The sequence below is a fragment of the Scheffersomyces coipomensis genome, assembly GCF_036884675.1.
Source record: "Scheffersomyces coipomensis strain NRRL Y-17651 chromosome Unknown DFJ63scaffold_4, whole genome shotgun sequence".
Classification (NCBI taxonomy): Eukaryota; Fungi; Ascomycota; class Pichiomycetes; order Serinales; family Debaryomycetaceae; genus Scheffersomyces; species Scheffersomyces coipomensis.
In genome coordinates this window covers 451498-478021 of record NW_027042895.1, presented here as the reverse complement: position 1 = coordinate 478021, position 26524 = coordinate 451498, and the positions used below count along the sequence as shown (strand labels likewise).

At 33.5% G+C, this 26524-nt stretch overlaps 12 protein-coding genes across 12 annotated transcripts; 8 read left to right on the top strand and 4 right to left on the bottom strand. All coding sequences in view use genetic code 12, as the record gives it.

Annotated features, from left to right (window-relative positions):
* Nucleotides 1-997: 997 nt before the first annotated feature.
* DFJ63DRAFT_313368 (fungal specific transcription factor domain-containing protein) lies at nt 998-4396 on the top strand (the record flags this gene model as incomplete). Its single annotated transcript, XM_064906157.1, has 1 exon — nt 998-4396. One exon carries the CDS (start codon nt 998-1000, stop codon nt 4394-4396), a length of 3399 nt encoding a protein of 1132 aa, XP_064761575.1.
* Nucleotides 4397-4772: 376 nt separating this feature from the next.
* DFJ63DRAFT_287673 (pyruvate transporter) lies at nt 4773-5111 on the top strand (the record flags this gene model as incomplete). Its single annotated transcript, XM_064905081.1, has 1 exon — nt 4773-5111. One exon carries the CDS (start codon nt 4773-4775, stop codon nt 5109-5111), a length of 339 nt encoding a protein of 112 aa, XP_064761574.1.
* A 162-nt stretch (nt 5112-5273) lies between these two features.
* SLC1 (1-acylglycerol-3-phosphate O-acyltransferase) lies at nt 5274-6716 on the top strand. Its single transcript, XM_064907018.1, has one exon. The coding sequence runs from the start codon at nt 5698-5700 to the stop codon at nt 6664-6666; it is 969 nt and encodes a 322-aa protein (XP_064761573.1). The 5' UTR covers nt 5274-5697; the 3' UTR covers nt 6667-6716.
* On the bottom strand, nt 6715-10014 carry APL5 (Apl5p; the record flags this gene model as incomplete). Its single annotated transcript, XM_064905010.1, has 1 exon — nt 6715-10014. One exon carries the CDS (start codon nt 10012-10014, stop codon nt 6715-6717), a length of 3300 nt encoding a protein of 1099 aa, XP_064761572.1.
* A 171-nt stretch (nt 10015-10185) lies between these two features.
* Nucleotides 10186-10824, top strand: DFJ63DRAFT_313364 (uncharacterized protein; the record flags this gene model as incomplete). Its single annotated transcript, XM_064906156.1, has 1 exon — nt 10186-10824. The coding sequence occupies one exon, from the start codon at nt 10186-10188 to the stop codon at nt 10822-10824; it is 639 nt and encodes a 212-aa protein (XP_064761571.1).
* On the bottom strand, nt 10434-13300 carry DFJ63DRAFT_144455 (putative metalloendopeptidase). The gene has a single exon (XM_064903505.1). It carries the CDS (start codon nt 13036-13038, stop codon nt 10852-10854), a length of 2187 nt encoding a protein of 728 aa, XP_064761570.1. The 5' UTR covers nt 13039-13300; the 3' UTR covers nt 10434-10851.
* Nucleotides 13301-13621: 321 nt separating this feature from the next.
* DFJ63DRAFT_313362 (putative tyrosyl-DNA phosphodiesterase) lies at nt 13622-15262 on the top strand (the record flags this gene model as incomplete). The annotated part of the gene is made up of 1 exon (XM_064906155.1): nt 13622-15262. The coding sequence occupies one exon, from the start codon at nt 13622-13624 to the stop codon at nt 15260-15262; it is 1641 nt and encodes a 546-aa protein (XP_064761569.1).
* Nucleotides 15263-15308: 46 nt separating this feature from the next.
* Nucleotides 15309-16823, bottom strand: DDC1 (Ddc1p; the record flags this gene model as incomplete). The annotated part of the gene is made up of 1 exon (XM_064906154.1): nt 15309-16823. One exon carries the CDS (start codon nt 16821-16823, stop codon nt 15309-15311), a length of 1515 nt encoding a protein of 504 aa, XP_064761568.1.
* A 162-nt stretch (nt 16824-16985) lies between these two features.
* DCG1 (Dcg1p) lies at nt 16986-17693 on the top strand (the record flags this gene model as incomplete). Its single annotated transcript, XM_064905070.1, has 1 exon — nt 16986-17693. One exon carries the CDS (start codon nt 16986-16988, stop codon nt 17691-17693), a length of 708 nt encoding a protein of 235 aa, XP_064761567.1.
* A 465-nt stretch (nt 17694-18158) lies between these two features.
* OXR1 (Oxr1p) lies at nt 18159-19202 on the top strand (the record flags this gene model as incomplete). The annotated part of the gene is made up of 1 exon (XM_064908227.1): nt 18159-19202. The coding sequence occupies one exon, from the start codon at nt 18159-18161 to the stop codon at nt 19200-19202; it is 1044 nt and encodes a 347-aa protein (XP_064761566.1).
* Nucleotides 19203-20289: 1087 nt separating this feature from the next.
* Nucleotides 20290-23502, top strand: PGA18 (Pga18p; the record flags this gene model as incomplete). Its single annotated transcript, XM_064908226.1, has 1 exon — nt 20290-23502. The coding sequence occupies one exon, from the start codon at nt 20290-20292 to the stop codon at nt 23500-23502; it is 3213 nt and encodes a 1070-aa protein (XP_064761565.1).
* A 367-nt stretch (nt 23503-23869) lies between these two features.
* Nucleotides 23870-26286, bottom strand: MET13 (methylenetetrahydrofolate reductase (NAD(P)H)). The gene has a single exon (XM_064903506.1). It carries the CDS (start codon nt 26078-26080, stop codon nt 24236-24238), a length of 1845 nt encoding a protein of 614 aa, XP_064761564.1. The 5' UTR covers nt 26081-26286; the 3' UTR covers nt 23870-24235.
* Nucleotides 26287-26524: the final 238 nt, after the last annotated feature.

Sequence of the window (26524 nt, the reverse complement as noted above, 5' to 3'; positions counted from 1 at the left end):
AGAGTGAAACCTAAGATCCAGGTGTTTTATTTCATATTAATTCGGTATTAAATCTGTGACAAGAATAGTACTTCTTCAAGAGATAGATCTTCGTTTTCGTTCTTCAAAAAGCTAAGAATTAATTTCGTCCACCTTTTGTAAGACATTCCAAACTCAGAAGACTGTTCAATTCCAAGGTTTATTTCTTTCATAAGCTCACTTCAAATTTAATTCTAGTACTTACGTATATTCATTATCTTAACTGGATCTTAAAGAACGATCATATCTATTCTCAAGCTGGTCTCGAATTGAAAAATATCGACAATCACAGTCTTTTCTTTCTAAAAAGAACCTGATTAACTTCAATATATTATTGATTAAAGAGAACTAAGATACATTAGGCATTCAATAATCATTAATTGTATTGATTCCAATCTCGTCTAATTGTACAATTATCACCTTGCCTTAGGAATCTTAAAAAGCTACATTCAACATAATAATAAGATTTGAATCAATACTATTCATATTAGATCAATTCATTTCTTTTGTTAGTTATATCCAAGTTTTCATTGATTTGTAACTTATCCAATAACTTTCACTTCGAAATTGACTATTCACATCAATTCAAGAAAATAAAAGAGGATATCTTCACAAATTCTTTCGGTACTGCTTATAAACAAGTTATCTTATCTAATTAACTTCGTTGGTGACTATTAATTTCAAGTGGTGTGTTATTCCATTTCCCTGTCTGTATTGGGTTTGTCGACTACTATATATTTTTGTTGTTGGTTTGATACTTGGTTAGGCTACTTTGTATCTCGCTTTAACTTGCACTTTTCGTATTTCATTATTTTTTTTATGCTGTAATTAAACGGCTGCCAAAAAAAGAAAAAAAGGAGTAGCACAAAAAATAATTTTTTTTAGGCAATAACGAGCATATACACCACTTTAACTACCCCATAAGTTTAAGACATTAATACCAGTATTATTTTGATTCATGTATTCATAGTTTCCCAAAATGTCCGAAGAACTGCCTATATCATGTCTATCATGCCGAAGGAAAAAAATCAAATGTAATAAGAAGAAGCCTTGCAATCAATGTTTGAGAAGAAATCTTCCATGTGAATTTCCTGCGACATTTAGAAACATAAAAATTAATGATCAAGTTTCATCACCAGGAGTTTTTACATCTTCTTCAAGCTCACAAGAAAGGCTATTCCCTCCACAATTAAATGTACCTCCTGTTCCAAGTTCATCACAGTTGAAGAATGACAACCAAATTACAGCTATATTTCCTCAGATGTCAAACCAAGAAAGATCTCAAACACTTGGAAACAATGAAGAAATCGAATCATCATATCTTACACTAAGAAATGAATTAGAGTTTTTAAAAAATGAGAACATCCAGTTGTTGCAAGATAACATCAAATTGAATCAACAGCTTTCAAGATTTATTAGCACGCTGCTGAATGATACCCCTTTGCAAACTTCAGGTTTAGCAGCAACCAACTTAAGTGGTAACCCTGAAGCAATTCCAATTGCGGGTGAAACTAGTGAAGAAGGGCCAAAATATTATGGACCTCAATCTACACCATTCATGATAGAGGCATTGAAACAAAGTGAGAATCCAGTAATTGTTGATAACATTAACAGAACTAAAGCTATCATTTCAAAGGAAGCACAAAATCCATCATCTTCAAAACATAGTTTATATACACTGAATCCCACTCCAATACCGAATTCAGTTGAATCTAAAAGACAAAAAATAATTACTATGAATATAACTGATCAAGAATTCACAATAGAAAATACATCATCTTCCTTTGATTCAAAATCCATGGAATGGGAAAGACAAAACGATGATACAATTTCTCAGGGATCTCCTAAACAGCATTCAAACATGGTAGAGAAAAGTTTAGCAAAGAAATTATTACCTACATTGGCTTATACTCTACTTAAGTATGATGATCCTGATTTAAGTTCTGATTCTGAAACATTTCAAGACCTTCAAAAATTGAATTTTGAAATAATTACTGACTTGGTTAATCTCTTTTTCGAATTTAACTACTACTATTCATCATTTATTTCAAAGCAAAAGGTACTTGATTTTTTAAACAGCTACAATGACATCAAGGATAAAGAATGGGAGAATGATGATGATTTGCTTGTACTCTATATGATTTTAATTTTGATCATCCAAAAATTGACTCCCAAAGATTTTATTGAGTTGGATTTACTACCATTGAGTTCAATTCATCTCTTTAGAAAATATCAACATTATCTATCAAACAATGTTTTGTTGCACAATTTCCAAAAGTTAAGACACAACTTGATCAATGAATCTTTACTCACTATTCAAGCATACATTCTTTGTACAGAATATCATTTTCTTGAACAGAAGTATGAAGAATGTTGGTCAATGATGTTCCATACTTGTTCTATAGCTTACTCAATTGGTTTACATGTTATGGGTCAATTTAGAGGAGGAAATGCTTCTCAAGGAAACATATCTTTAGTCGGTGGAAGTAGTAGTCTGTCGGATAGTAATGAAAAGGGATCAAAAGAAGAATCAATAAGTGATGAAAATAATGAAGGTGATGATGATTTGACTAGATACAAGGTTTGGTTTGCACTTAAGAATTTAACTGGTCAAGTTTGTTCTATTCTTGGAAGACCAAATCCAATCTCGATCCACATCAATTATGCTGATTCTGTGCTAATAAAAAAGTCTTCGCCAAGTTTACAAGCATTACAAATTGAGAAAGAGAAAACTCATATTTTATTGAAAACAGGTCTAAGTGAATGTTTGAGATTATCCAACTTAATGTTGATCGAAAGTTTTATGACTAAATTCTCTGTTGAAGATTTGTTAAAGCTAGACTCAACTTTTGATCGGGAGATTAAATTGCTAGAAAAGGCTAAAAAAAGTATCAAGGTAAGAAAAACTACCATGGAATTTGATATTGTAACTGGTATTCAGAAAGACTATGATGAAGAAAATCTTTTAATGGATCTAATTGTTATTCATATTAATAGATCCAAGCTATTTGAACCTTTTATTAACAAATTTGAGAGTTTAACAGAATACGAAATGATTGTAAAACATTTAGTGGATTCTATCACTAAGAGTTTAAATTTTTTAATTACATTTATTCAAAAGTTTTTGAAATTGTTTGGAGAGAGACGATATAATTCACAACATGAACGGTCGAGAAATAAAACTTATAAATCAAACCAGCCTCCTAAAAGCTCAGATGAAGATTTAAACAATCTTGTGAAGGTAGGAAAGATTTTTAGAGTTTACTTTCCCTTTCTAAACCTGTTTGTTTACCAAATTGTTATTGTGATTTTCACATTTTTACATTATAAGTTTAAAGATTTTGTTAATAGAAAGCCAAGCTCAGTCTCCAATAACAAACTACTTAAGAAATTTCAAGAAAGGTTGAGCACTTTGCTTCAGTTTGATGAAACTATCGAGAAGATGTTTACAACAAAATCGAAATTATGGCTTGAAAAGATTTCATATATTTTGAAGAGAGTCTTAAGATACATCGAAGTAATTTATAAAAAGCAAGATGAAAGAAAAAGGGAAGTATTGGAAGAGAAGAAGAGTAGAAGGAAGCAAAAGCCCAATATGTCTCATGAATATACACAATCCTCACAATTTGATACTGGGTATCAACAGAATGTCGAGCATCCAATGGCAGCACCAATTCCAAGCAATGCTACCAATTCTATTGACTTGAACAACCAACTCGAAAATCCTGACCTTGATTATCTCTATGGATTTCAATTTAATGGTCCCTTCTGGTTAACAAATCCCGAAAATTTACCTTTTTATCTTAGTTCTCCCAGCGATGACGATCTTCAAAATGCTCCATCTACTTCCTTCAAAGTTGGTTCAGCATCCTCTACCAACGCGACTAATACAGGAACTTCAAGTACAATTCCTACCAGTTCAACTATTGGAGAAGAAGAAAACTTGAGAAAGCTGATGAGTCATAGTGCAAATATCACAATGCAGAGTATACCTGTCTCTCAACCAAATGTTCAATATAATATGTCAGACTTAAATTCTCAACAAGTTGGAAACTATGCACAAAATTGGAATCCAAAGCAACTTCCAAATTATCTGCAACAAACACATCAACAGCAGCTGCAAGTATCACAAGAGCAGCAGCAAATGCAATTACAGCAACAATTACAACATACAGACCATTCACAACAACAACAACAACAGAATCCTTTCATTTATGGTCCATCAGACTTCCAGATTCTGCAACAATTACAATATTCTAATAATGCCGGCTTAGGAATACCAAACGATATCAATCAGACTTCCCAACAGCAACAAGATGGTCAGCCATCACAACAAAATGTTCAGCAAGATGATTCTACAGCACCATCTCAGCAGTAAATAATCAAAATAAATATTCATTCTTATAACATCAAAAAGTCATTTTTTCGCTTCTATTATGCATTAGTTTTGTAATATTTCATATAGAGTTTTAATTTTAAAAATGTATTATTCTGTCTTTCAATTTATTAGATTTGTAGTTTATTGCAAAATAAAGTCGGCATTAAATTAAATCAAATGCCGTCCGCGTGACCAGTCAGGTGCCCAGAAATCGGAATTCAACACACCGCTAATTTTTTTTGACACTTCTCTACGATTCTGAAGTAAGAAAATATCTTTGAAACCAGAACTTCCGGATTGGCAGTATTGATTATAAATAAGTAATTTAAGTGATAGCACTTTTTATTATATATTCAAACATATATTTATCATAATAATGTCTACTGGGTTTAAAGGATTCACTGATTTTTTGTTTTCTAAGAGAGCATTAAAATATGTCTGCTCAACACACTTTTGGGGTCCAGTTTCAAATTTTGGGATTCCTGTTGCTGCTATTTTAGATTTGAAGAAAGATCCAGATTTAATCAGTGGTCCTATGACAGGTTCTTTAATAGTGTATTCCTTAGTATTCATGAGATACTCCTTAGCTGTCACCCCAAAGAACTATTTATTGTTCGGTTGTCATTTCGTCAATGAAGCTGCTCAAATAGGTCAAGGTTTAAGATGGTTAAGTCATAATGTAACGAAAAGCAAAGAAATAGAACCATCCACATAAATTCCATCAGGTTAACTCTTTATAAAGAGCATAGAAAGTAACGATAGATAATCTGCCTCCTTCATATCACAATTATCCTTATTATACTATATTATTATTTATTAGGGTATGACATATATTGCCGTCTTTATTGTCAATCCATTTATAACTATATTTTCTTGCTACAACTCTCATTTACTTAACGACACTCTAAAGGTTTTTATTTAGTATATTAGATATAGATAAATGAATGAATGAATGAATGAATTCATCATATGAAAACCGTTTATTTTATTTTATTTTATTTTAATTTACATTTTGTAGACAATTTGATATTTCAACATTCTACCCTGGATATGTATACATCATCAGCTGCATACATCGAATCAACTTTTAATCCTTTCAGTAAAAAAGTCAATTAATCAAATCTATTTACATGTCAACCAACTTCCATACTCAATGGATTAAAGGAAGGTGTGTGAAACTTTAATTTTGTGTACGCATTTGTGGTATACTCAACAGAAATTTAATTTTGGGGAAATGAAGTGTTATATTTAAAGGGATTGAACTGTAATCAATCCATAAACTTGAAAGAGTTCATAGGTATATGCCAACGTTTACTATGAGTAAATTCTTAACAACATTGAAATACTATCTCAAGACAATAGCCTTTGGTTCATTGATCTGTGGCTGTGCTTTATATGGGGTCATAGCTTCTGTTATTCTAAGACTTGTAAACAAAGGAGAGTATGCTCAATATACAGTTGCAAGAGCATTTTTATACACATTTTCTTGGGCATTAGGTGTTAAAATCACAGTGACAAATGAAAAGTATTTGCAATCAAATCCAGCTATTTATATATCCAATCATCAATCCGCTTTAGATATCTTTTTGTTAGGTAAAATCTTCCAACCAGGTTTTTCAGTTACAGCCAAGAGATCCTTAAAGTTTGTTCCTATCTTAGGATGGTTCATGTTGCTTTCAGGTACCTTCTTCTTAGATAGAAGTAAGAGTGACAAAGCAAGAAAGGTTTTAGACTCTGCTTTAGCTTCATTGAAAAAAGATAATCGTGCTTTATTCATGTTCCCAGAAGGTACAAGATCACGTACTGAAAAATTGGAATTTCTTCCTTTCAAGAAGGGTGCTTTCCATCTCGCCAAGCAAGCTGGAATTCCTGTTGTTCCAATAGTTATTAGCAATACCTCCAATATTTTTAACTCAAAGCGTAAGGTATTTAACGAAGGTGAAATTTTTGTTGAAGTCTTACCACCAGTATCCACAGACGACTTAGAAACCAATGAAGACGTGACTAAGCTTTGTAATAAGGTAAATGAAGATATGTTAAAAGTTTATCAAAGAATCGGTTATTCTAAAGTCCGTGGTGGAAAGGCTGCTCCATTAACTGAGCAAGGAAATACGGTCAAAAAGACAGCAGTTAAAAATGCGGATGCTACAGCTAAAATTGCTACAGTTAACGATGCCACAGCAGAAGAACCAATTGCAAAAGATTCCGAAGACAACATACAAGCTGTCGAAGTATCCGCCGAAGATACACCATTAATTGTAAAAGATTAGATTAGAATAAAAATAAACTAATTATATATAATAAATACTAATGTGAAATTACTCTATTATTGCAGCTTTTGCTTTCTTTTTTGTTTTCTTGGATTTAACAACTGTAACAACTTTGTTATCACTTTCTGGAAGATTCAGATCCACGACGATATCATCAGCCGTTGGAAAATGTCCGACATCTGAGCTCTCAGTTTTAGTTTTGGATTTAGTTTTAGAGGTCAGTTCTTTCAGTGAAGACAATTTCTTCTTCATTTTTTTCTTCTTCTCTTCCTTTTCTTTTGCCTTTTTCGAGGCCTCAGCTAAATTCTTTCTTAGTTCTTCTAAGTCGATATTGTACTCAAAGTCCTTGCCATTAAAAGTTGAATCATCTTCTGCAAGAGAAGAAGATTCAAGATCGAAATTATCGAGATTTGAGGAGTCAATCTTTAAAGCATTTCTCTTCTTGGTTGTTGCCTTAACCTTTAATTCTTCCTCATTATCAAAATCTCCACCAATTGTTTCCTCTGCTAAGATGACAACTTTATCTTTCTTGATCTTTAGAGGCTTCTTTTTCTTCTTAATTGTTTGATTGTTTAAGCTTGAACTAATAGAAGTTCTCTCACTGAAAGTATCGACACTAGAATCCTTGGAATCATCAATAAGAAGCAGCTTTCTCCCCCTCCCTTTGCCTTTCTTATCACCATTTGTGGATGTAAGGTAGTATGGATCATCTTTCAATCTTTCCAACCTTTCCTGTTTTTTACGAACACTGGTATCGCCTTCGTTAGATATATTTTCTGTTGAAGTTTGGATAATTTCCAATTGATCAGCTAAGAATAAATTATATTCAGATTCTGTTTCTTCTTCTGTTTCGTCTAATGAACTATAATTATTTGAATTAATAGGGGTATCAAGGTCCAAGTCGAGAGGGACTGCAATTTTCCTTTGTGAATTTTTAGCTATAGGATTCAATTGATAAGATTTGAAGAATGATGGTAACACATGACTAAGAAGCACAGGTAATACAAGTTCCTTAGAGTTAGTTTCACTGAAAAAAGTAGGTTCTTCTTCATTAGTAGCGAATGGATTTTCTTCGATACCATTATCACTTACATTGACTCTAGCCAAAACTTCACTTTCAACTTCATCAGACGATGACTCTAAACTATCATATTCTTCATCGTGTTCTCTTATATTTTCCGGAACAGAGTCAACTTCGTCTTCAGATTCACTATCTTCAACTTCTTCATCGTCTGATTCATCGATATCTGAATCCTCATTCTCATTAGAATCATCAACAAAATTTCTGTAAAATTCAATTTCATCACTTTCCAACGCCTTAATTGCCGAATAATCATTATCAGTCATAGCCTCCAATGAGAGTTTCAAGAATTCCAACCAAGATAGAGCTCGCTCTTGAACTTCATAGTTGACACTATTTTCCCAATTGTTAAGAAACTCAACCAACTTGTATAGGAAATGAGCTACTTCATTATATTTGTCTATCGGGAGTGCACCATTCTTTGAGTAATATTCACTATAATCCGAAACAATGCCGCTAAATAACTTAACTAACGCTTGAATTAAGACCATTAATACATCATGATCGTTCAAATTGATCAACTTGTTAGAAATTGGAAATCTTAAATTTACAGACAAATTCAAGGACTTATCAATTTTATGATTAACAAGGGTGTTAAAGATTTGAACCTTTTTACCCAAATCAGCAATAGAAGTATTACTATCTCCCTCTTCAATTTCGTTGTTTTCACTATCAACTGGATCGCCTTTTAATTCATCGATATACTCACCCATAATCCAATAAAAGTCCTTGAGCAAGGTAGGACATATTTCTAACACTCTAGGATTCTTCACCGAATCAACTATCACTCGATGAAGTATATCAGCTCTTATGGAAGGTACCTTTGTAGCTAAATTCTTGAACTCTTGACCCACTTCCCCAGCGATGAAGTTTGCGGTAGCATATGATATTGCACTAGTATTAGATGATGATGGCAATGGTAAAAGAGTAAGGTTGATTATATCTTTTAGAACCGCAATATACCACTTAAAGTTAGGAATATTTGAATAATTATCTTGGCTTGCAATAGCCAAAATTTTCAACATGACTTCTTGCTTTAAAGATTCTGGAACTTGATTACCGTCAGTTGGAATTAATTGAACCAATAATATCTTAACCACTTCTACTATATTATCTTCGGTGACCAAGAAATGGCAAATTTCTAGTGATTTCCTCTTAATGATTAAGTCTGGATCATTTATACAATCCGTAACTACTTCAGCGACACCTTCAACTTGGTGGATAAAGATAGGGAAAATCTTTAGCACATTAATCAAAGCAATGAGACCAACGAACTTAAGATTGGAATCCTTTGTTTTAAAGAATTCCATAATTTGTTTAATGCAGAGTTTGGCAGTTTCTTTGTCTTTAAAAGATTCTGGACTAAGCATTTGGCCATTAACGATACAGTTGATGCACTCATAGATTAATGATGAAGCTTGAGTTCTTAACATCAAATCAATGATTGTAGGTAATATTTTCTTCTTCATACGAGGTTCAACTTTGGATAAACTTTGAAATAATTTTAAGATCCGTATAATTAACCAATTATTCTTTGTTTCTTCTAAAATCGAAAAGAATTTAGGCAAGTAGTTGATAAAAATGTTTGGGTTTTTCTTTGATATTTCACAAATGACATTCAATGTAGCACTTACAACTGATACATCTGTGTCATCCAACTTTTCAATAATTCGATTGAAATTAGCTCGTAAACTTTCTGGGAATTGCAAGAAGATTTTATACATGGCCAAGATTGCTTTCTTCCTTATATATGGTTTGGAATGATTTAATTTCATGATAACATCATCATTAATATCCTTTGATAGATTTGGAGTTACAATAGTCGCAATTCCACTCAATGCTAATCCGATTTCGACATGATTATGTGAATTCAAGTCCTTTTTAAACTGGTTAGTAGTCAATATCAACAAATCTTGTTCATTTTTAAAGGATTGAATGGCAGCTAAGTATCCAATTCTTTTTTGCTGAAACTTTGATGAAGACATAACTTCTAGTATTTGGAAATTGCACCATGACATATCGAAACCGTACATTTCCAAATATGATAACTTCAAGACTGCCATAGCCTTTGTCTCAAGATCTGTGGTTGTCAATTCATTCTTACACTCTTGTATCGCCACGTCTAAAAACAGCAGTAGACTCTCCGGTGACTCTTTCGAATGAGATCGTATTCCTTTGATTAAATCACTTAATGACTTCTCAAACAGAATACCGAATGGTTTCAACCGTGCCAACACTTCCGAATTCTGCAACTGGAAGGATGCCATGATTGTGGTGTAATCTGATCTGATATGATATGAGCAGAACCAAACAGTGGTGATATAATTTTGTTATAACTTCGATTTGGCCAACACGAAAAATGCGATCTATTTTTTATTCTATGCCTCCACAAAATCAAATGGATTAACTTTACTTACTGTTTAAATATCAATGGATTGATGTCGACTGACGAAGTACTACAACCAGACCCAGTACTGGATGATCATAGTGGTAGCACCATAGAGACATCATCAGCAATTGAACTCCCAGACGCTCAGATTTATCAGGCAAGCAACGGAGAAGGTTCAGATACAGATGATGATTATCTGTTAAGTGACGATGATGATTATAATGGATACCTGATGTCTAAAAATGGTCCTCGTTTATCATATACCCGCAGTATAGCAGATCACACTACATATCTCGTGAATTCTTTGTCCCATGCATTGGATTCTGTTCAATTAGATAAATCTCTTGCTTTAGAGGCACAAGTAAGTGGAAAATTGAACAATCAAAATCAAATACTAATAGAGAAAAGAAATCAAGTCATTATAAAGCTCAAGAATCTACAATCCCTATATAAAGAGAACTTCTTAATCGATGCTAATTCTAATATAAGTAAGATTGAACAAATGAGACATGATATAACTGATATAGAGAAACGGATTTCAAGTTTGAAAAGCGGAAACGAAAAAGGAGCCATATTCCCATTTATGAAAGCAAAAAGAGAATCAGAAGAAGGAGTCATAAAGAAATATCCTATCGAATATAACCAAGCTAGAAATAAGATTTTAGAACGTCAAATTGATGACGCGTGAATACATTATAGGAATCTAATCTATATTCTATAAATCATGACTATAAATCAATCCAATACCATCTAACCAACCACCTACGAAACCATACATCCCTACAATAGTGAACTCACTACTTGGTACTTCTAAACTAGAAAGATGTCCTCCATCAGCCTTTCCGTACATTGGAGACTTTCTACCGGTAGTAGTCTCAAATTGAATTGCATCTACCCAAGCACCGTTCCTGAAATTGAATTTTGTTATTTGTTCATTTGGTTGTAAGAGGAAATCAGTATAATGAGGTCTTTCTTTACCAAGTAAAGAGGAGCGTTCTTCTCCCAGTACATCAGCATTTGAAGTAGCTTTATTCAAGATTTTGCTCAAATAGTTTCTAGGAGGAACCACAGGTGGTGCATTTGAAGTTGCACCGCTTTCACTCTTATAGAAGAACTTCACCCCATCTAAAGCATTTCCATGATAAACTCGAACTTTGTATATAGTTTTAATATCAAATCCGATCACTTGCTGACCGTTGTTATTCTTTCTTCCTAATAAGGATGTTTTGTAACCCCTTATCGTTCCTCTATTTAAGCCAAAGTCACCTTCAATCAAATCGTCCTTATGCAGCGAGTCACAATGAGCTTTGAAATTGTCAATATACAAGTCTCCAGCTAATGAAAGTATTCTTACCGAGAAATTTGCTTCAGCATCCCTTTTCTTTTGTTTTAAGAACTCATAACTCGTTTGGAAATCAAGTTTGATTTCTCTTTGAAGACCATCACCACCGTAAGATTGTGGGTACCATACTTGATGATTGTATGCCAAGTCTTTGGTAACATATTCAACCAAATAAATCCCTGCATCAGATTTAATAACAGCACCACCGTTAGGAACATTATACAGAACTGGCACATTATTCAAAGGATAGCTTGAATTTGGTAACTGAGTTGTAGCAAATAATTTATCAAAGCTATCAATTGGTAAACTGAATGAATCATGATATAAATATCTAATCAAATCTAGGAGGTTCCAGTGACAGACCGTGGGCCATTTACCTTGTAGATCAACAGTAGCACCTCCACTACCAGTTCTTAAACATTGAAGCTCTCTAGTCATAAAACTTCTATTGAACCATATATAGTCTCTAAGCATAACACCGTTAACTTGATGAGGACTTCCGAATAAATGTCCGATTTCGTGCATAAAGGCACCCAATGTAATATTTAAGCATTCCCAACTCGTTCCACATTGATTACAATCGTTGGCTACTTCATTAATTGATAATTTAGTAACATCTAAGAAACTTGGAGCAACTCTAGGGAAGTTTACTGGCCAGGAATGTAACCCATGGGATCCAAAAATAGCCAATTTGATATCTTGATGACCACCACCAAGGGCAGCATGAGTTAAGATTAACTTATTTCCACGATCCCAAGTAGAATCCAAATAAATACAAGCACATTGGATACTAGTTCCTAGGCCATTTACTTTATCAAATAATTCCGGGGTGTTTTTGATAAGCTCTAAGGCATGAGAAAACAATCCACCATTATCTTTGGCATTTGGATTTTGTTGAGCAATATTAGGGTCTCTTAATTCCACTACTGTCTTAGGCGATCTTAAAACATGGACTTTGACTTCTTGATGAGCGGTTGGAGAAATAACATCATAACCGAATATTCTCTGAGAATCAACTGTTTCTTCAACAAATTGGAATGATCTATTACTAAGACCAACGTTTCTGAATTCTTCTTGAGTAAATGCTTGCATTAATCTTCCACCTACTTTTAACTTTTTAATGGCAGAATCCAAATCATTTCTTTCACCTCTATCAAGTCTATATTTAGGCATATCATAAGTACCTGGAGAATCTTTACCCACAATTAAACATAAATGGACTGGTTTATTTTGCGGTAAAGGATTGAATGTTAATGATAAAGTCCCTTTATCAATGATTTTAGGTTCACTTCCATCATATTCAGCATACCCCAATGGTGATACTTTTCCATTTTCTGCAACCTCGACACTGAAATTATTGACTTCGTTAGGTGATACATGAAGTAATGCTTTGAAGTTTCCTTGCGCATTGATTTCGAAATGTTGCGGAGGGAACACTTTGTTAGCATTATTGGTAAACGAAACGATACCACCATTCACATTTGTGGATGTCTTACCACTGACGATGACTGTTGGCGATGACACAATTTCACCATTACTATAGTTGAAAGTTATAGTCATTGTTTGTCTTGATTAGAATACCATAGAATTGTTGTCTGTATACATTTAAGATCTAAATTTAAATCACTTGGTCGCAAATGTGTGAGGTGTCATAAAAATTCAATCTGGAAATCGTTTACAAAATTTAGTTGCAATTTTAATAAACAATAGTTCTTGGCATATTACATAAAATAGAACAAACCAGACGATTCAATTTAGGAAGGATCTGTTAAAAGTATCTGATTGTACATGTTATTGTAATAGAAAAGTCCACAATGTCCACAGACAAAATTGCTTTAACAGTAAGTTTTACCGAAGCTCTATCAAGAAATGTATTTGAATACTGTATCAAATAGAAAACATCTCTATCTTATCATACTGAATAATCTTTCAAACTTCTTTTATCTAGTTTGCTATCCATGATTCAAATTCTATTGGTTGAGCCCTACCTGTCGCTACCAAGTTTTTGAATCTGTTGGTCGATGATGAATAAGTGCGACTGCAGTTTTGATAATTTGTAGAAGGAATTACGTTGGTTAAATTGATGTTCACCATCAAATCAACTCACAGAATATCCAATTACACTAAAAGGATATTCCTTTTAATGTCAGAGAACCATAAGAGGAGCAGTGCATTCCTTGCTGCTTCTAATCATTGGGGAAACGCGTCTAAAAAATCTAAAATAGATGACTCTCCACAGCAAAGAGATAACAAGAAGAACCAACATGATGTTCAAGAGATTATAGAAATCACATCCGATGATGAATTAGTTGTCACACCCAATCCCAAAGTTAAAAAGGTCTCTCAAATAAAACTATTACACAATCCAAGTTATGACCATAGTGATGAGAATAAAATAAATAAAGATACTGTTCTGATAAGCAATCTAATAGGGACGAAAGATTTAGATGAAACCTTTCAATTCAATTTCAGTGTCGATTTACCATTCTTCTTGACTTTCTTACATCCTGATTTTTCTAAAAAGAAGAAAAAATTGACATTTATCACTGGTTCGAAGCTATTAGCTTCGGATGAACCAGAACTCGAGTTTATCAAATCAAAATTCAATATTTCTGAAGTTATTGCTGACATACCGAATAGATTTGGTACTCATCATACAAAAATGATGATAAACTTCTTTGAAGATAATACTTGTGAGGTGGTTATTATGACATCCAATATAACCAAACTTGATTTTGGTGGATTGACACAGATGGTTTGGAGATCAGGTAGACTAAACAAGTTGGTCAATAAAGCAAAGCCTTTAGATAAAGGCACCAGGTTTCAGAAAGATTTGATTTCTTACTTATTAAAATACAGAAAAGCCACAGTTGATCTGTTGGTATCAAAACTAAAGCTTTATGATTTCCTGCCAGTAACAGTGGAATTAGTTGCATCAGCCCCTGGCGAATACACAACTAGCAGCTACAAATCTGAAGATATATATGGGTTCGGAAGACTCTTAAAGGTATTAGAGAGGAATAACCTATTGGTAGACAACCGAGACGGTACAAAATTTTATAATTTCATAGCACAAGTGACATCTATTTCATACCCCTACACAGTAACAAAGACAGGGACTTCATCTATTTTCTCACATGTTTTATGTCCTTTAATATTTTCAGGTAACCAAGGATTTAAGCCTTTGGAATCTGGAGCTGATTCATTCAAAGCTCATCAGAAGAACAACTATTACAAACCAAGCATCATATTTCCTACTGTAAAAGAAATAGCAGAGAACAATGTTGGTTTCGGTGCAGGTCAAGCGGTGCATTTTAACGGGAGTCAATCTTATATCCATAAACGTCAATATGATCAAAACATCAGACCTTATTTGCACAAATGGAACTCATCAGGAAAAACGACACTAACAGGAAGAGAACTAGTTGTACCACATTGTAAGTTCTACATGTGTGATAATGGTGATAATTGGGCAACACTTAAATGGGTCTTAGTTGGCAGTCATAATTTGTCCAAACAAGCTTGGGGAGGATTTAATAAGGGGAATGAGTCGAAATATCTGGTTTCAAGTTATGAACTAGGAGTATTGGTATTCCCTGATGCTGACGATAGATTAGTTCCATGCTACAATTCGGATACGTTAGATCTGAGTGATGATCAACCGATAAGATTACCTTTTAAATTACCTCCGGTAGCATACGATAAAACAGATAAAATATGGGAAAATCGAAATAGTCACGGCACTTTACGAGATAAATTCGGACAGACTTATAATTTAGATTAATAATTATACATTTGCATTTTACAGGTTTTATTATATACATTTTTTATTAATCGAATATCGATTTTGGCCTTTGTAATTGTGTTGGACCAAGTGAAATCTCTCTCTTCTTGTTTCCATCATTTTCCTCTTCCGATTCAGAATAATCTGTATCAGCATCACGGTTTATTATCGTTCTCTTACCCTTTTGTTTTGCTTTAGTCGTTGGGGCCTTTTGACGTTGTGGTTCTGGATCTGCAACACGTTCGCTTTCATATCTATAAGTTATAACATCTTCTCCAGAGTCATAATTGTGAATAGACATTGAAGGACTTCTCAGTCGTGACATTGACCTCATGTTGTTGTTTGGGCGAGCAGATACATTAGTTGGTTGAAATCTTCTTTCAGTAAAATTAATTACTTCACCAATGGACTTAGACATCATGCGCAAAGGGAGGGGAATAGATTGTGTGACACTAGGGGATTTAGATCTCTGACTTTCTTGACCCAAAATTCTATGAACAACGTTGGACTGTAATGCGAATGTTGTCTTTACTTTCTTAGCTACTGGTTGATCTTCAGTATTATCAGCCGAAGTAATTTGAATGAATTGAACTGAAACGTAAGGGACATTTTTTAATTCGAAGATAATTGGATCACCTGGATTCTTAAAGAATATTTCAAAGTAATCGTTGCTATCAATATCCACATAATCATCTTCTGAAGTATTTAAAGCTAATGATGAAGTGATAAATGCAGCCAAAGTTAGAAAATTTCTGAAATCCTTCAATCTGAAATTAATACCAAAGATGTAGTCAGTTTCGCTCTCAAAGACTTCTTTGAAGTTTGAATTAGGAAAATCATCTGGGTTTAAGGAAATAGTGACTGACATTGGCTGTCTTAAATAATCTCTATCCTTTAGTACCTGTTTCGTATACGCCGTGAACAGAGTTTTACCTGGTTTAACTTCGATTTTGAAATCTTCTGTGCTCGACGGAACCATATCAAGGAATTGCTTCGGTATTATTTGCTCTATCATTAAATATTTGATGCGGTCAGCCAGTTCTATCTGGATTTGATTATCAATAAGTTCCTTTTTGTATAATGCTGCAATGTTGACTGAATTCTTGTATACTGGCTGATAATTGGTTTGATACTTCTTGACAATAAGGCTCTTAGTCTTGATTTCTATTAATAATTTGAATTGCATTGTGACTGGAGCAGTTTTTGACCAATAAACCTTCAAACAAATATAGTCTAAATCTTTAGCATCTAAATTTCGAAATAAGGTCGCTAGATGCTTTGAATTGACAATAAACGAGTAGTAACTAGTATCATTATTTTCATAATCAATTTCATAGCCATCATCCATAACATCTTTGAAATCAACTGAATATTCATCGAAGAAACTATTAGTGAAGGTAATTTCTGCATGGGAAGTTTTAGCACTGTTGACAGCTGCTATTGAAAGACTTGAATCAGAAATGACAAATTTTATATGTTCTGATAGCCCACTAAGAGCCATAATACTCTTGGACCATATTAAAGTGTGTTTCTTGGAGTCAAAAACTCCTACAAATGACATCGTTTGATCAATTCGTAAGTAGTTAATTCTATGTATAAAACAATTGAATGTAATGGTTTGGAGCTTTATACGCGATTCCAATATATTTTTTATAGATATTTGATGAAATCCAAATTTTTAATAAATTGCTTATCAGTTTATAAGAAATAACTACAAAATATAATGGTTTATAAAGTTCTAATTATCAATCCTAACTCCTCTAAAAAGGTAACGGATAATCTTACAAAGATTCTTATTGAACCTTTAGAAGTTAAGTTTTCTTTTTACACTGCACCAACTACAGCTCCAGCGGAGATTACCGGTGAAAGTACGTCGATATTATCAGAACAAGTAGTATTACCAGATCTTGTTTCTAAAGGATTAGTCGAACAATATGATGGTTTCCTTATCTGTTGTTATTCAGATCATCCATTAATCCACTCGCTTGGTAAAGTCACCGATAAGCCTATTTTAGGAATTATGCAAGCCACTTTACTTTATAGTTTACTGAATCCATTTATTACAAAACTGTTTATTTTAACTAGTGTGAATGAATGGGAACCATTATTGGATCAAGGAATTATTGATTTTGTTGGGAATGAAAATAATCAATTTCCAAGTAAAAAGTTTGAAAGAACCAAGGGTCTTGATGTTAGTGTTTTAAGTTTAAGTAACCCTGAGGAATATCAAAAGATTTACAACAGAGTAGATCTGATCCTTAATGATGAATACAAAGATTCTGGAATCAATTGTGTGTTATTGGGCTGTGCTGGTATGGCTGGGTTAGATGAGAAATTAACACAAAGCTTTAAAGGTATCCAATTCATTGATAGTGTTAAAGTTGGAGTTGAGCTTTTAGCTGCTCTCATTCGATTTAATGAGCATCGTTAGAATTCACTTAGGATGGACTGATATGATCCAAATTGTTATTACAATTAAGTATCATTATCGATAATATATAGATATCTCAATATAGACCATATAAAGTTGATAATATATAAACTAAGATATCTCACTAAAATTAGCGAATAATAATAGCTAAATTTAGTGATTACGTATCCAATATACCCCAAAGCCTTCGTAATTTTTTTTACGCAGCAGCTATCTTCTTAAACAGAAAAAATCAAAAGATTTGAAATGTAAACTATTCTGTGAAATTGTTCCATAAATATTGTTTGTTGTTATTACACTTAGTTTGTTCATCCATAGTCATTGTCATATATTCATAGCTTATCATAGTAAATGCTTTGAGGCTTACTTTATAGTTCAATTGATATCTTAAAAAAAGCATTTCAGAGCCAAACCAAACCATAACTCATCTCAATCAACAATAGGACATTCTAATCATTGCTAAACATGTCAAACCTTAATCAATCCGGGAGGAAATCAGAAGAATACGGTGATTACGTAGACACTTATGAGATAGATGACACTGAAAATTTAATAGATTTGAGTGATGATGATTCAAACTCAGATAAACCAGTTGAAAAAGAATCTGAATCAACTCAAAACAAAGAACAGACTGCCCCACCTCCACAAATTCGTAAACGATCTACATTTTTCGATAGAATAATAGGAAGGAAGTCTCCCTCACCATCAATATCTTCCACACGAGTGTCAAGGTCGAGCTCTTCAAGCTCGACTTATCTCCCCCCTTTGTCACCATTATCATTGAAAGGCTATAAAGCTAGTACTAAACATAAATTATTGGATGATGAGTTGGCCAATAATATAAGAAATCTATTACCAGCAAGACTACAGTTATTTGATGAATGGAACTTGGTCTACTCCCTTGAACAACATGGGATTTCATTGAATACCTTATATCGTCATTGTGATCCTGAATTTCAGTTACAACAACTAAAGAAAAAGAAAGTTGAAAAGGGTTATGCTGATGCCATTGTTAAGAATATGGTAGTAGGAAGAGCTGCCAATACATTCAATGCATTTGAAACAAGAAGACCTCAAGGTTACGTCTTGATCATAAAGGATGAAAAGAATTCCAAATTTGGATGTTATCTAAATGAAAACTTAAAAATCATGGAACATAAAAGATATTATGGGAATGGAGAATGTTTCCTTTGGAAATGCGAGCTGTATAATCCAAGAACCTTATCGCATGCAACATCCTTACCAGATGAAGAAAAAGAAGCCTTTAGATTTAAAGCCTTCATGTATACCGGTATCAATGATAATATCATATATTCAAACAGTCAATTTATATCAATAGGATCTTCAAATGGACAAAATGGATTATATATTGATAAATCATTATACAAGGGGGTTACTTATAGATGTGAAACTTTTGGAAACGAAATTCTAAATGATCAAGTAGATGAAAAATTTGGGAAATTTAAAATCATGGGATTAGAAATTTGGAGAATTGGTACATTAGAATGAACTCATGTTATTGTTTGCCGACTCAAAGATACAATATGGTTAGAACTACTATATTGAGAACCGGTTGGAAGCCAACATTTAAACTCTATTTTGTCTAGCAAATTGCTGTTTATGCAATGCTTGAAATTGGATCTGAGAACCACTTAAAAGTGTATTACTTTTACTAAAGATAGGATTGACAAGAAATAGTTCAATTCGGGAATGACGTACAGGGAATGCACTCGTTGAGAGAGACTGATATAAATCGTCTATTAGTAAAATAATCTGGCGATTGCCCGCCTTTGTTCCTGAAGCAAAAGTATATTTAGAAACTTTAAAGTATCTAAATGGAGAATATTAGACCCTGGTCGCTAACTGATCTAGACGAAAAGGGCTTACTAGGATTAAAATGAAATGTTAAATCTGTAAAATAAAGTTATACATTTTATACATAATCTTTGTTTTTAACTCGTCTAAAACAATTCAAGCTTTTTTTAATTTAGAGTCTCTGTATTTACTAGTTTGTCTAAATATATACGAGGTTATAATTCGCATAATTCTGAGTACATTCTTGTATCTAGGGCGTATATTTGCGGCAAATGGAAAGAATTCTAACTTCTTATTATGATTACTATTGCCTCTTACGTTCAATAATAGAATATACCTTTCCAATAAGAGTATGAAGCATGTCTTTCATTAGCTCTGTTACATCTAGTATCATATAATTTCTTTTTTTTAAAACAGTGTTTGCAGAGAGTTGGAAAAAAAAAAGAAATTAAACGAGGTATACTGCAAAAAAAAAAATTAATGTTTCAAAGTCGTCTAAGTGTGTTTCAAATTTGTTTTCAACATGGCTACTACTATGCTGCAAATTTTTATCCGTGGGCTTAATTGTTTTTACCATTGTCACCGCCTAATTGGGTAATGAATAACAAACATGTCTATGTAAACCTTGTTTGTGAAACAGATATGAATCTAGAATACAATTTTCATGGAATATATAAGGGTAATGATATATCCATCATCCATGGCCAGGGTTGGTTAAGAAAGAACTTGATTTGCTCTTGTTCTGTTAAAACTTCAAAGAAAATCAGATATTTATTTAATCATGAAGTTTGAAACTATTTTATCAATTGCTGCTTTGACTGTTGGTGTTACTGCTGGTCTCGCTAAGGAAAATACAAGTCCATATATTCAACAAACTGCTACTGTTACTACCTACACAACTCAGAACTATCAAAGAGAAATAAATGAGATTATTGCTTTATATGGAAGAAATAAAGTTGGTTATCAGGTTGAAGAGGAAGATTCTGATTGTGAAGAAGAAGAAGAAGATATTGTTCCTACTTCCACCGATTGTGATGAGGATGATGAAGACAATGTACCAACTTCAACTGATTGCGAAGAAGAAGATGATGAACCAACCTCAACTAATTGTGATGATAAATCTACTGAAGTTCCAACAACATCTGATTGTGACGATCAAACATCAGAAATCCCAACAACATCATTTACGACCTCCAGTATTAGCTCCTCATCTAGCGTCCCACAATCCAGCTCCGCTGAAGTTTCCAGTATCGTTTCGGCTACCTCCATTCCTCAAACTAGTATTATCGTTTCATCAAGTTCAACCCCTGAAGCTTACATTCAATCCAGTTCTCTTCTCGAAACTAGTAGTCTTCCAGAATCAAGCACCGTTTCTGAAACTTCTAGTATTGTTTCATTAAGTTCTATCTCAGACACTACTTCATATACCACTGTTATTGCCGATTCTACTACTGTTGTCACTATTACTTCATGTAGCCATGGTATATGTTCTACATCAGCTGCTACTACAGGTGTTACCGTTGTCACCATTACTGATCATGAAGTTGAAACCTCATATACTACATTTTGTCCTTTAACTGCTACCAGACCAGTAGATATCAGTACTTCAGTTTTAAGTGTACCAACTCCTTCAAGCACTTCTGCTATTTTATCCACTACTGTCAGTTTATTTACTTCTTCATCTATCATCCCAAGTTCATCTACTACATCAACCAATGTTGCATCTTCTAGTTCTGCTATTGAAAGTTCAATCGTTGAAAGTTCTTCTTTAGCTGAATCTTCTTATTTTACAGTTGACTCCACTGTATCAAGTACTTCTTCTCAAATTTCAATTCCTGAAACTACCACATACACTACTGTTACTGCCGATTCTACTACTGTTGTCACTATTACTTCATGTAGCCATGGTATATGTTCTACATCAGCTGCTACTACAGGTGTTACCGTTGTCACCATTACTGATCATGAAGTTGAAACCTCATATACTACATTTTGTCCTTTAACTACAACCAGACCAGTTGAGGAATATGAAGTTGAATCCACACCAGCTACTAGTTCTACTAGTAGTTACTATTCTTCTTCTTCAGTTGCTGCTACTTCTACTACATCTAGTTTGTCTAGTATTTTTTCCAGTTTTTCTTCAATCATTTCTTCTAGTGCTGTTACAAGTTCTAGTACCTCCACTACTGCAAGTTCATCTAGTACTTCTACAACCTCAAGTCCATCATCCACTTTGACTGTCTCCACTACTAGTTCCGGTTCAATATCTATTGCAAGCTCAAGTGAGTCAACATCAAGTACTTCCAATACTTCCAGTACTGTTATCAATTCAAGTGGTTATACCATTTCTAGTACCACTTCATCCATTGCTTCTACTACTTCCAGCTCTTCTATTATTTCTAGTTCAATCGATACTAGTGCTTCTATTTCATCTATTTCAATTGCTGAAAGTTCTGATGCTGATGCTAAATCGAGTTCAATTATCTCAACTACTTCAAGTTCAACTACTAGTACTACCATTACATCCTCAAGCGTTTCAGACAGTCCTGTTACCTCTCCGGTTGCAGAAGCTATTGATTCTTCAGTTGTATCCTCAGAAACTAGTGTGTCAACTGCTGATTCCGTCTTGTCATCAGCTATTTCAACATCCGTGGCTGCTACATCTGAGAATGTTCCATCAGTAAGCTTAGTTGAATCTACTCTTTCTGTTGTCGTAACTGCAGAATCTACTACTATCGTTACTATTACTTCTTGTCATGAAGCTGGCTGTACAACTTCTGTGGCTACAACTGGTTTAACCGTTGTTACTGTTACAGATAATGAGGTTACTACTATTTTCACTACTTACTGTCCATTGACTGCTACTACGGCTATTACTACTACTTATGCCCCAAGTGAAATTGGAACATCTAGTGTTACACCAGAGACTGTCTCTAATGTCTCAACTTTTTCTGAACTTGCTGATACTTCTAAGTCGTCTTCTGATGCTAGTATTAAAGTCGCTGAATCAACTGTCACCGAATCATCTGTTGCTGAATCATCTGTTGCTGAATCATCTGTTGCCGCAGTATCGGCTGTTCCATCTTCAACTAGAATTGCTGCTTCCGGTTCTGTTACAACTTCGGATTATGCCTCAGCTTCCAGTACTGAAGTTACTTCAACCGAGAGTCCTATTACCACTGTTATTGTTGTAAGCTCTTGTGAAGGAACAGTTTGTCAATCTTCCCTGGTCACTACCGGTGCATCCGTTGTCACTGTTACTGATAATGAAGTAACATCGATTTATACCACTTACTGTCCATTATCTGCTGAAGAAGCTGAAGAAGATAGTGCCGCAAGTGTTTCTACATCCTTATTAAGTGAAGTAGCTTCGCTTACACTCCATACAGTGACACCAACCGTTACCTCTATTGTTAGTGAAATCAATTCCAGCATTATAGCTACAGAAACTACTTCATCAAGTGTTGAACAAAGTATAATTGCTGTTCCATCTGAATCTTCATTGACTGTTGCTGCCGCTTCTACTGGTTCAATTTTAACAACTCAACCAAGCTCAAGTGCATCTACCACCGAGTCAACTGCTGCTGAAGAAACCAACGCATCTGTAGATGCTGTTTCATTTACTCCAAGTAGTGAAGCTGAAGTTCAAGAAACTACTTCCTTGACTGCTCTTACTCTAGTTGAACAAGTGGGTTCATCTGTTCCAGCTACATCCTCCCAAATCACAACTTATTATTCCGACATTACTATTTATTCAACATCTTACTTACCATCAACTTCATGTGATGCTGAAAACAATTGCATCACTTCGTCAGCTTCTACATTAGTTTCTTTAACTACATCAATTCCAATTGTTGTTTCTCAACCACCATACTCAGCACAAGGCAACGAAACAACACCATTGCTTAGTACTTATGAAGCAGGAGCAAGTTCAAGAATGGCTTCTACTGGATTCATGTCCGCCTTGATTGTTATTTTAATTTCTTTCTTTTAATGCTGAAGTCGAACTATATGACTTTTAGTTTCCTTACTATGTAAGGCGTTACAATTTACTCAAAAGGAATTCGCCTGGTTTTTTGTATAAATTTCTTCTTTTCCGTTTTAGTTTCTTTCTTTTATATACCCTACAAACTTTCGAATCTAATTTTAAATTTAAAAATGAAAGAATTTTCTTTTATTTTATAATACACAATAGACTATAGAATATAAATATATAACTCTTCCAAATTTAATAAATGATTCTCTTTGAACCTTTTAAGAATAAACCATACCGTTGAGGATGCCACTATACACAGGAGACTTTTAATACCAAACTTAAAAACTAAAAATATAAAAATAAATGATGGGTTTGAAATAAACTATTGTTGAAATGAATAAAGGGATTATTACTGAAAGTAACTATTTCAGAAATAAGATATGCAAAATAATATGTGAAAAATAAAAACCGTAACTATTGATCATAAATCGTAATCATTATTAAATACGAGTAATCGCATTTTAAAACGGGGATAATATTAAGATTAAATGTTGAAGTTAATCTTAATAACGGAGTACGTTGAGTGCTCCTTGAGTTGATCTCTTTTTGACCTGCGTAAGTGAATTAAAGCATTGGGAAAACAATAAAAATGTAAGCAAAAAACTAGAAAAAAATAGAATAGGAATAAAAAAAATTAGAAATAGATGACTCTAAATCATTAGTAAATGGTAGCTGGACTGTAGCTTGAAGGTTAGTTTAAATCAGGAACATTTAAACCTTCAATCAAATTGAAAATGGTTTCATTCTTATCGATAAAGTCATTGTTAACAACATTACATAACACGAAATCATTAGTGAATTCTTCAATCAATTTGGTGAAATTTTGAACTTTTTCTTTATCAGCTTCGACTAAGTTACTTTGTAAAATGTTAACCCATTCACTGAATAATCTGTAAACTTCGTCTTTCCAAGCTAAGAAGGAAATCTTTTCAACTATAGTTGGTTGCAAAATTTCTTCACCTGGGAAAACACCCCAAGTGACAGCATTGATATCGTCATCTTTACAATTAGTAGTTAAATTACCATCTTTATCGACGGCATAGTAACTAATAACACTTGAAGAGGATTCACCTTCATTGTTGTTGAAAGAATCAATCTTATACAACAACTTTGGAATCAAATCCTTATGACAAAAGAATTCTAAGTATTGTTTTTGATAAACATAACCATTCTTTGGACCCCATCCAAAGACCTTTTCATTAGACTTGACAGCATTTAAGGCTGGTTGAGAATTCATGGAGAAGAAACCTTTGTTATTCAAGTTGATTAATCCTTCAACTAAAACAGCAGTATCTTCACCAATAGGTCCATCAGACCATGGCAAAGATTTCAAATCTCCCATTAAATAAGAAATAATCAATTCTGATAATTCCTTTAATGATTGAGGAATACCCCACAAGTCTAATGCTTTCTTTGGAGATTGTCTTAAAAGTTCAGTAGCACAAAGATCGATGTCACCAAAAGCAGGAGATCTGGAATCACCCCATCTACCATTTGGAAATTCATCCCAAGTAGCGGTTCTAGTGATATAAGAAAATTTTCTATTTTGCCAGAAGATAGGACGAATAGATTCTTTCGATCTTTGAGGATGTAATGATTTTCTCCATGGTAATTCGGCACCACCAATAATATCGTGAGATTTAACTGGTTCAATGATATTCAATTGTTCTAAGATCATAATAGTTGCTCTTTCTAAATTCATAGTATAGAAATGTAAATGATTTACATAACCTGAATCTAATAATTTTTTACACATTTCACTTAATAAGATGGTACCTTTTTCTCTAACTAAGAAATCATCATCTTTAATTGGATCTAAAGCATCTAAGAAATGTTGAGGAATGTGAATTTCAGACCATTTAGCTCTTCTAACAAATGAAGCATAAGTAGAAATTGGCATAATACCAGGGATAATTGGGATATTAATACCAATCTTTCTTAATCTTGAACACCAGTTAATAAAAATTTCAACGTCATAAAACATTTGAGTTATGATAAAATCAGCACCAACATCACATTTTTCTTTTAAATACTTCAAGAGATCATCATCACTATCTTCTTCAGGGTGACCTTCAGGATAACCTGCCACACCAATATTGAAATGATTACCATACTTCTTACGAATATAATTGATCAAATCCTTAGCGTATTTGAAATCACCTGTAGATTCACTTCCATCTAATGGAGGATCACCTCTCAAAGCTAATATATTCTGACAACCTGATTTATAAGCCTTTTCTAAAGCTTCATCAATCAATTCAACTTTCATATTGGTACAAGTTAAATGCATACAAGTTTCCAAACCTAGAGTTGATTGAGCAGTATAGACCATTTCATTGGTTAAAGAAGATGATCTACCACCTGCATTCCAAGTGATATCAATAAAGATTGGATTTAAATCATACATTCTATCCATTCTATCATAAAGATTTTGAACCCCCTGCGATGTCTTAGGAACAAAGAACTCGAATGAGAACGTAGCAGGAGGAGGATTAGGTGATGAATGAGCTTGATTTAACTTATCGGATATCTTCATTTCGACGGTTGATTAAAAAGAATGACTATAATAATTAAAGTAAAAATGAGGGGGAGGAGTTGGGGTCTTCTGATGTTGATAGTTTTATTGTCTGTATTTCTCTATCAGCACTCTTAAATCCTATTCTTAACGAAAAGATCGGATCTATATACCTCTTAAATATGTTGACTTTATTGTTGATACTTTCAGTTAATCTGGTTTAGTCGTATAACTCAAGTTCTGTGATCTTTTTTAATCAAACTAAAAAAAAAAACGTGCGTGGACTGAAAAATTTGATGGGTCAAACAGAAAAAAAAATGAGAGAGCGCACCGTTACCGCAACACATTTGGCTTTCTGTAAGCATGTGATTTTCATGAGTCATGATGGATGTTAAAAGCTGCAAATTTTATATATTAATTATGATAATCTATTTACAATTCATCATGGTCAAAGTCGTTAAATGG